At 50.8% G+C, this 9,740-nt stretch overlaps 1 protein-coding gene across 3 annotated transcripts; it reads right to left on the bottom strand.

The window, feature by feature from the left end:
* Positions 1-1,242: 1,242 nt before the first annotated feature.
* Positions 1,243-7,164, bottom strand: MGAT3 (beta-1,4-mannosyl-glycoprotein 4-beta-N-acetylglucosaminyltransferase). 3 transcript variants are annotated; one of them, XM_074168977.1, is made up of 2 exons: positions 7,144-7,164; positions 1,243-2,754 (listed from the first exon to the last, which is right to left on the bottom strand). In XM_074168977.1, the coding sequence occupies exon 2, from the start codon at positions 2,749-2,751 to the stop codon at positions 1,243-1,245; it is 1,509 nt and encodes a 502-aa protein (XP_074025078.1). In that variant the 5' UTR covers positions 2,752-2,754; positions 7,144-7,164. The 3 variants fall into 3 exon arrangements, with proteins under 3 accessions (XP_074025078.1, XP_074025077.1, XP_074025075.1); XM_074168976.1 differs by lacking the exon at positions 7,144-7,164 and adding an exon at positions 5,198-5,265 and having other exon boundaries at positions 1,243-2,752; XM_074168974.1 differs by lacking the exon at positions 7,144-7,164 and adding an exon at positions 3,862-4,135 and having other exon boundaries at positions 1,243-2,752.
* Positions 7,165-9,740: the final 2,576 nt, after the last annotated feature.

The following is a 9,740-nucleotide window of genomic DNA, read 5'->3' as shown; positions in this document are numbered from 1 at the left end:
CTACAGCAAGGAGAAATAGCCAGCACATATAAGCAGGAGCCCCGCAACAGGCACAGCCTGCAGGGTTGCAGAGGCAGCCAGAGAGGCACACAACAGTCCCACACATGTAGCACTGCTACGCAGAGCCAATGCTCTCCCTGGCCCCCTGAATTCCCCAAAAAGTCATCCACGCCGAGACGAAGGTCGCAGCTTCTGGATCCCACCATTTCCTGAAAGCACACACACCCAAACCCTCCTATGTCCCCTTCCCCCCCAATACTGGCAACGAACGCCCACGTGCATACCAAAACCATGCATGTTAGCACTCATGCACATAGGAAACCATGCACTTGTAAACATACACTCCCATCATCTGATTAAATCCCCTGCAGCTTATCCCAGCCCCAACAGAAGCACGTACTGCAGGGAAGATGCTTCAGCTTCTGTGGGCCAAGCCAGTACAGTGTTGTGGGGGCAGGGGTAACAAAGGAGTTAAAAATAAAATAAAACAATAATGATAAAAAAAAGGTCAGCTTTCTCCTCCACTTCCCATCTGCCTGCTCCAGGAGTGGTAGAGCATCAGGCCAAGACACAGCCCCGGACAGATGCATTAAGCATGCGGGAGGAGGATGCATCTTGGGGAGAAAACCTTGGAAGCAACGGATTTCCCTTCCCCAAAATACTCTTCAAATATAGAGGTATACAAAAAAAAATAAATGCATACTGAGATGCTTTTGCACATTCACTCATCCAAAAAATGCCTGTGACACATCTGCACACGTGACCACTCAACATCAGTTTGTGCCTGCTGACTCACACGCTCACTGAATAGCCCAGGCTCGCATCTGTGCTTGCTCCGATCCACAGAGGACGAGGGTGGACGGGAACAGCTGCCCTCTTTCCCCAAGGGACCCTCCCAACCTCCCCCGGAGGAAAATCCGCCAGCTGGCTGTAGAGATTCTCTCCAGCCAGCAGGAGAGATCTGGGAGATGCAGGAAAGTCTTTATGCTACTGCCAGAGTAGGTCCCCAACATCTCTCCTCCTCCTGCCCTTCACGCGACTGAGGCATTCATGTCCCCAGGGTCACCCTGGGATGAAGAGAAGAGAAGGAAGGGAGGGAGGGCAGAGACCCGGGAGAAATGGCACACCCCACCCAGAACCAAACAAAACAAAAAAAAAAAAAAAGAGAAAGGAACAGATGAAAACATCCGACTCTTTCCTTTTGTTGTGAAGTCCTGATTTCCCACATGAGCCCCGGTGGCCTCAACCAGCGCCCTCCACTTTTCGGTAGGGGTTCTCCAGCAAGTAGCGGAACCGCTGGTAGTTCTTGAGCAGGTACTTGGGAGCATACATCTGCTCCTTGGGGTCGGCAGGGGGATACTCCTGCGTTGTACCATCAAACCAGCCACCAGTCCGGATCAGCTCCCGGATATAATTGAGGTCTCGTTTATCCTCGTAGTCACCCCAGCGGGGGAAGTCCCCATTCTGGGCTGACACCAGTTTGAAGTAGATCCCCTCTGGGGTGAAACACCAGGAGCAATGCCAGCCAGCAAAGTGGAGGGGGCTGCCCAGTGACCACTGCACCAGGATGTGTCCTGTGCTGTTCTCGTACTGCCGAAAGCCAGGCATGGTGTAGTACTCGCGGCGCCGCAGACGGATCCCGTCAGTAGCATAGACAGCCTGGAGCATCCCCATGGTGCAGCCCGAGACCACCTCCAAGGTGCCTGGTTGCTTCCAGAAGAAGCCGTAGAGTGACTTGCGCATGTGAAAGGCGAAGGGCTCCGTCCAGCCGTCGTAGAGCTTGAGGAAGAGCACGCCATCGCGAGCCGGGATCTCATCGGCATCATCGATGATGAAGACGTCATCTGGGCGCAGGTTGCGGAGGCGAGAGATGCCGTCCCGGGTAAGAAAGGTGCGCAGGTAATCGTCAGCGATCCAGCCGTCCTGGCGGCCACCAGGGGGGAAGTGGTCCAGGAAGACGTAGAGCAACTTGTGGCGGATGTAGTCAAAGGAGCCGTTGAGGAGCATCTCACGGAACTTGAGGGGCCGCGGTTCTCCATAGGCTGTGAAGTTCGACTCGCACACCACGAAGGCGTCCACCACGTCTCCCAGCTCGTGGAAGCGGACATCCAGGAGGTCAAACTCATGGTTGACATTGATAGCATTGACGACCCGCCGGGGGACCTCCCGCGGCACGAGGCGGTCCTTGGTGGGCAGGTTGGAGTACTGGACCACAGTGGGGACCCCGCAGCTGGGGCCATGCCAGCCCGGCAAGCACACGCACTCCACCCACTTGCGCCGCTTGGTCCCGCTGGCGCTCAGCGGCTTGCGAGCCGGCCGCCCCGACCCTGCGCCATCCGCTCGCTCCTCCGGCCGCCCTCCCACGGGTGGCTTCTCCAACACCTTGGTGCCTGGTTTAAAGCAAACGCCGCCGGCTTTGGTACGGACAAAATATTCTGTTGTGTCTTCTGGCAGCACAAACTCGACTTTGTGCAGCTCTTCGCTGGCTCTGCTGGGAGGCAGGGGCTGGAGCAAAGGGGAGTGGGAGTACAGGGGCGTGCGGAGGAACTCTGCACCCCCTGGCTCAGGGCTGACCTGAGGTGTGACGGGGGCATTGTTCCAGAAGAAGCTGGAGACGAGGTTGGGACTAAGCGAAGCCAGCTCCCGGGGGAAGGTGACATAGGAAAGGGCCTTGAGGAAGTGCAAGAAGGAGATGAGGCAGAGACCAGCCATGCAGAGAGTCAGAAAGAGCTTATGGCGTCTCATCTTCATCCTGTGGAAAAGCCATGAAAAGGAAAGTCACATTCAGTAGTAACCGAGGTGCAAAAAGTTTCTACCAGTGGTAGAAAGACAGGTTGGGGATTGCAGAAAGCTGGTCCAAATTCAGCACGCATCTTTCGAGACTTGAATCTAAGAACTACTCCCTCCACCCCCTGCCGTCTTCAGTGGGCTTTTTGCCCCAGCTGGGTTACACCAAGCTGAACCTTTTCTAGATCAGTCACAGTCTTACAAACTCAAAGGTAAGAAAGGCAGTGGCGACAGGGTAGAAAGACAGGAAATCCAGAATAACAGGAATTCATGATCTAGTGAGCTCACCGCACTTGGCAGATTTGTCCCTATCCATTGCTGGAAACAAAATGAACATAAACCTCCTCAGGCCCTGCATCACCAGAGGGTTGGGAGAAGATGAAGAGAGTGCAGAGAGCAGGAGGGATGAGACAGAGTAGGGAGTACACGGTTGAAACATGACCAGCATAAAAGGCAGTTTTAAAGGATGGAGATCGTTAGCCAGGCTGCCAGAACCAGGAAAACACCTACACTCCCCAGATCTTTTCAGTGTTTGCTCAACACACGCCCTAAAAAACACCCTTGTTCTTAGGAAATGCTACTCGAGTTCACATGGGGAACAGGAAAAAATAAAACAATTAAGGTTTTATTAAGAGTAAAAGTGACAGCAATTAAGGTGCTGTCACTTTTACTCTTCTCCCGTGCTTCTCAACTCCACTGTACCTCCAAATACTGCCCTTTGCTTTTCGTTTTCTGTGGACCAGATGCTGAAGATTTTTTTTGCATCTGGATCAAGGTGGCTAAAATAAATGCCTAGCTGTCTCCACTGGTAATGCTGTGCCATCATGACGGATCCATGTCAGGCCAGCAAGAAGCCAGCGGTGCAGAGCCCTTCCCCTCCACACAACATGAAATACTGTCTTCATCTTCTCCCTATGCCACCTCCCCTCCTCCAACCCAGGCGGGGAGCGCAGAGCTGCTGTCAGGCAGAGAAGTGATTGAAGACTACAATCCAGAAAAAGGACCAAAAAAAAAAGAGAGAAAGAAATAAGCTCACCCAATGCTTCGCCAAGGAAAAGGAGAAGAGGTGTTCGCCTTCTGCTGTTTAGGAAAGGGAAGGTTTGGGCAAAGGCGAGCAAGGGAACAAGGTCACCCAAAAGCCCTTTGCAACACAGAGGCTGCCCTCTTCTCCCCAGGGCATGAGACCCTCCATGCAGCAGCAGGCAAAGAGGTAGAGACTCCCTCCAAGCTCCACACACCCACCTCTGTGGTCCCTCCACACCATGCTGCACCACGGCAGCTCTCTGCCCTGCCAGCTTCCTCCTCCCAGGGTCAAAGTTCCCGAGAGGCACCACACAACCCATGCCATCAGCTATAAACCTTCCGCCCAGCACGCAATGGTGTTGGAGATGCCTTCGCAGGAGCAATCCCACCTCCTTGGGGGACACGGGGGAGCCACTCCATGTCACCAGCCCCCACACAGGGGCTGTCCCCCACTCCCCTGCCCCGGGGCTCCTCGCAGCCAACACGTGTGCCCGTGTGGGAGCAGAGGGAAGAAGCACCCAGCCCGCTCCCACCGCTTCAGAGGGTATTAAGTAAAATACAGCAAAGCGCGTTTACTGATTAACTTGGAGGGAATTTAATACTAAAGTGAAAAGCCATAAAGCATTTAGACAGATGGCAACTGCCCAAAGGAAAACATATCTGGCGCTCTACAGATGGCTCCGATATGGACTTTGGTAGGGCGGTTGGTTGTCTGCGGTTATACCTCATAGCTCAGCAACGAGCATTTCTGGACACTTCACGGTCACCTTTTTAGTGAAAACCACCAACGCCATCCCTCATGCTCAGATGGCAGGGTGAGGAGTCCCACATCAAGCTCTGGAGGGGTGGACTGCAAGCCTGAAGCTGGCAGAAGAGTTACAGCATTGCCACGAGAGGGGAAAAAAAAAAAAAAATAAGGAAGAAGGAAATGGCAGCTGTCCTCATGGGACCACACTGGGGCTGTCCCTTGCCTCTTGCACCCACCTGCCACAGCCTTACACCCTGGTCTCACATGGCTGGTCATGGTCCGGCTGATGGGAGGCCATCTGTGTGGTGGCCCAGCCGTGAAGGGGCTGGATGCTCTCCCGTTCAAAGCCATAGAGGAGCATCCTGGGGCTCACTGTCAAGCTTTCTTTATAGGGGCAAAACAAGAGGCCCCTCAGAAGCATTTTGAGTCCAGGTTTGGTTTATTTTTGTTCATTTAAGGTTCCATTAATATCTTGCTGGAGCATTGAGCTTACTTGCAAGGTAGAGGAGTATCCAGTGCCTTTTCCTTAAGTGTCACCAGTTTTTGCTCTGTCTTGAAGTATGGGGAAGAGAAAGGCACAAGGAAGCTGAAAACACTAAGTTAGCAGCAACTGGCTGTCATGAAAAAAGTGTCCCTCACTGGTAAATTAGTACAGCTTTCTCCAGTCAGGTGTCCTGTTCTTTCTCCAAAATGTTACCTCCAGACATCAGGTTGCTCTCTCAGATGCTGAAACCCGGGTGAGACGAACAACTAGTCTACTCCATAAGGCAATGCCAATGGCTGCCAGGTACTGCTGGTTTCACTCCAGTTCCTACAGGACACAACAAATGCAAGGCAGCCAGCTTCCTCTGGGCCAGCCCAGGACAGAAGACAGGTGCTGGAGGAGTCACATAAGGCACATCTCCATCTTCTTCCCAGATGGCTGTGATGCTCCACATGCCACGGTAGATTCCCAGACAAAAGGTCATAACTCTTGACATTCAACAAACTGCTTCACTTTCTGGGATGTGGTGTGCCGTGTCAACATAGCAGGGCACACGGTTCTGGGAAGTAAAGCATATTTTCCCCACTTGACATTTGCATACATCAGTATCTGTCAGGTTCAGCCGACGGCACTGCAGCTCTTCACCTGCTGACCAGCCTGTGACTCCAGCCTGCGCCTGGGAGAGCCGGGCTGGTGCACACATCCCTCCCTGCAGCTCTGCCAAAGCAAGCTGGCCCTGCAGTACCCTCTGCTGTTTTGCTGCTGACACGTCCCAGGAGGCAAGCTTCACCGCTCAGTTGTCTTGGTTAGGGAGTGGGAACACAAACCCATTTCCTATCCCCTCCTAAAAAGGGGGAAAGCAAAGCAGCAGGCTGTGTCCTCTTCAAAAATCTCTTCCCTGGGAATCACCTCCATTCTCACATGCCAGGATTCCTCTGCTGGGGAGTGGAGAGAGCTCATGCACCCTTGGGTGGGCAGAGATGCTAAAAACCATCACATATCCCTTCCCATATCCTCTGATCAGTGCTGCAGTGAAAGATGTGTCTTTCGAGTGGTAGCTAATTGGAGACAAAGGCCAGCAGGGGAGGGAGATGTTATTACCCACCTTCCCCATCCAGAACATTTACGTGTGGTGGAAATGAGAAAGGAGGTACCAGTCAGGGACACATCTCAGCTTGTCATAAAAGAGCCCAGCTGCTCTGTCACAAAGCAGCTATCAGTTACCAGGAACACAGAAAACAGCAAGAAGAGATATTTCCCTTTTGACAATTTTGAGTTAGGAGGGGAAAAAAAGTCAACTTGATCTGAGGGAGAGTGATCAAGTTGCTGTCAGGTTAAAAACAACAGCAAGGAAAAAGCTTTAATGTTCAAGTAGAAGAAAAAGCCAGAAGAAGCATGGACAGTCAGCTCCATTAAGACAAAGCTCTTTAGGGAACATGCAGTTATAAACCACTTCAGCAACATTCAGACTCAGCAAGAGAAGCTGAAAGCTCCTTTTTGTAAGGAATCCCTTTCATACTTCCTTGCTTGAAGAAGTTACGTCTCTGCCATGCAGGGGAAGGGCTTTCAGAGGAGGAAAGCTAGAAGTGGTATCCATCCGAGTTATCCCCAGGCACCTGTTACCGTTTTACTTCGCCATTATATCAAGTGACCAGTTGATTTATACCATCCTGAAATCATATCCTGATTTTCAAGGAGCCAGAGCGAAAGATATGCACCACTAAGAGCTGGCAATTCACCAGTCCTAATGTTCTCTTCTGGAGGACACTGGCAAGAGGCCATGCAACAGGCCGCTGGATGCATGGTATCCTGCATTCCGTCCCGTTAGGGCACGGGACTCAAGACTCCACAGACCTCTCTTGTGATTACAGGAGAAAAGCTGCTGTGGGGGACAAGTCAGAAGCTTCTGTTTTTCCCCTGATACAGAGATGCTCATCTCCTCTGCCTAAAGTTATCCCATAACACCCATGCAGTAACATATTTGCCCATCACTCAGACGCTTCCCCACAAAGCAACAATTCAAATTAGAATTGCTTTCACACAGCAGATTAAAATCCAGCATGACTTCCATCCCCCACTCCACACTGAGGGCCAAATTCCCTCTCTCTGCTCCAGCTAGAGACAAACGAACAGGCTCCACACCTCTGAAGTACGAGTCTACCTGCCATCCACAGAGCACAGGCATCACAACACACATCGGGGTCACAGTACCTCAAAACGCTCTAAGATCTCAAGTTACTTTTGTCCTGCAAACACCCACGAAAGTAAGGAGAAACCATAAAACCTACTATTTGCCTACAACTGAAGTGTGACTAGCTCAGGGACAGCAGGACTGTGCTTTGCTTAAGGATAGAACTAGAGAAGATTATCCTACAAAGCTGGACAGCAGGGAAAGTGGAGAAAAGCAGGATGTAGCAGAAGGTAGCTAGGGCTCAGCATTTCTCTCACGTGAAGGATGCCATGGTGTTTTCAGGGACTGCGAGCTAGGAGGATGTCAGCAGGTTCTGGCAGAGTCACAGTACAAGGTGGTTTGAACGCAAGCAGGTCCATATCGGCTTCCTTTCAAGTTTCAAGGACAGAAGACACAACAATTCTTCCACGACCTTCATCAAGAGCTGCTGCCCACAGCACTAATGCAAAACAGCAATACCTCATGCTACGTGTTTTCTTTGCAGCTTCGAGGCAAGTGACCACAATGTGCCACTGACTTGCTGCCAGCGCAACCAGCTGGAGCAAGCCATCCAGCAGTTACTCTCCAATTAAGGTCAGGCTAAGGGACAGCCAGGCTTTCTCCTAAGCACTTTCCCTCCCTTTCAACAGGGAGGTGAGCAGAGATATAAGGTGACCACTCTTTTAACAGGGTGCCACCATAGCATCCATTTGACTTCCAGAGCTGCCATCCACACACCATTAATGGGTGCCATCAAGCCAGGAATGAAAACTGGATGGAGGAAAATAAAAAATAAAAAAAAAAGACAGCTAAAGGGTGAGTCTATGCAAGGCTAAGGTGAGGTTGGCCAGGGAAGGGTGAGAGCACCGCTGAGAAACCCAGGTGTTGCCTTCCCCTTCCCACTGAAGGCAGACACATGATATATATCACATCAACCACCAACCTCAGTATTGTGTGCAATGCCTTGCTAGGCCTCAACTGACCAGAAGCATTTGCGGTCATACAGAAAACAGATGTCTTCTCCTACATGCTCTTTTAGGAAACTGAAGTGCTCTATGCCAGTAGTGACAATCTGCTGCTTACAGAAAGTCAAGACAGACATGATGCAAAGCCTCCAGCTTTAAGTACTGTGGCTGCTCACCTCTTCAACTCCTGGAAGCACAGTACCTTTGGATTCCATGCTTTCCATGGGCTTTCACTGTTTCAAGTGTTCTCTCAAGTGCCTCGTCCTGCTCCTTGGTTATTTTACATGCCACAACTCCAGCCACAGCAAGATAGCTGTACACTCTGGGACACAGTGGCTCTTAACCTTCCCTACAGAGCACATGGGACCTGGAGATAAAGTTATCTTTGTAGACAGGATTTTGGCTCAGGATTGATCTTCAAGAAGTCAGCAGAATAGACCAGCATCTGAACACCTTCAGAGTCCATTATAAAACCCTCCACTCGAACAGATTGTTCTTACTATAACTGCCATAATACTAATAGCAGTATAATTATATAATTCTCCAGCCCCCGGCTTAAAAGAAGATCTGCTCAGAGACGACTAGAAAAGTCTACTGAAATCCAATAATGGCCTATGAGACACCAATTTAATTTTATCCAGGAAGTACTTGGACATCACAAGAGCACAGTACTGCATGCTAAAGAAAACTTCAAGCTGAATTTCCAACTCCACTGGAATCTATCAAATATTCTTCTCAGTATCCTTAAGCTGTACTGGCTCTCTTGTAACTAATGTCCTCTCTCCAGATAAAGCCAGTCTCACCATAGGAATTCCCATGGATCCAGAGATGCCTCAGCACACTCTGATCCTTCAGGCGCTATCAGAAGCCAGTTCTAGTTTCTCAGCACCACTAGTCTAAGCACTCTTTCTGCCAGAGGACAGGCGGCACTTCTCCTATTCTGTTCTCTCCTTCACTTATGCCCGATACCCTGGAGGGACTCTTCCTCAACCCTGCTTACTGCCTCCACAAAACATCTGGTTCCACGAAAACTGTTCTGTTCCACGAAAACTGGCCCTGGAGATTGCGTCACCACTTGGCTCCAAGATCGGGTCTCTCAGGACATCAGAGGGTGAGCTGAGGCATTGCTCGTTGCACTCTGCAGTACACACATACCAAGGATGCAAGGCCCTTCTCTCAGCTAAATACAGTACTGCTCCTCCTCAAGTGCGCAACGGTTAGAGCCACGCAAAGTGGAGCTGGCTAGTTCTTTTGCTTCTTGACTTTGATGTCTTACAGGGAAGGAATGTTCCATCATGAGACAAGGAATAGGAAAGGAAAAAAGGGACAAAACTACACAAAAAAAGCTACTTATGTCTTCAGACAGGCCATGGGATAATTGGAGAAGTATGCGAGAACTCCCAGCTACTGCCGGTGTCTTGCAGAGAGGGACGGGACAAAACCATTTTGTCTGAGGATAAAAGAAAATGATGCTTTTGGAGACCTCCAGCGAGGCGTGTGGTAACAGTCTGTTGTTTCCTAGGTTCTCTCCCCTCACTCACCACCTTCACAGCTCACCACCCC

This window comes from Numenius arquata, chromosome 2, assembly GCF_964106895.1.
Source record: "Numenius arquata chromosome 2, bNumArq3.hap1.1, whole genome shotgun sequence".
NCBI classification, from domain to species: Eukaryota; Metazoa; Chordata; class Aves; order Charadriiformes; family Scolopacidae; genus Numenius; species Numenius arquata.
Note: the sequence above shows the minus strand (reverse complement) of the source record. Positions and strands in the feature narration are given on the sequence as shown.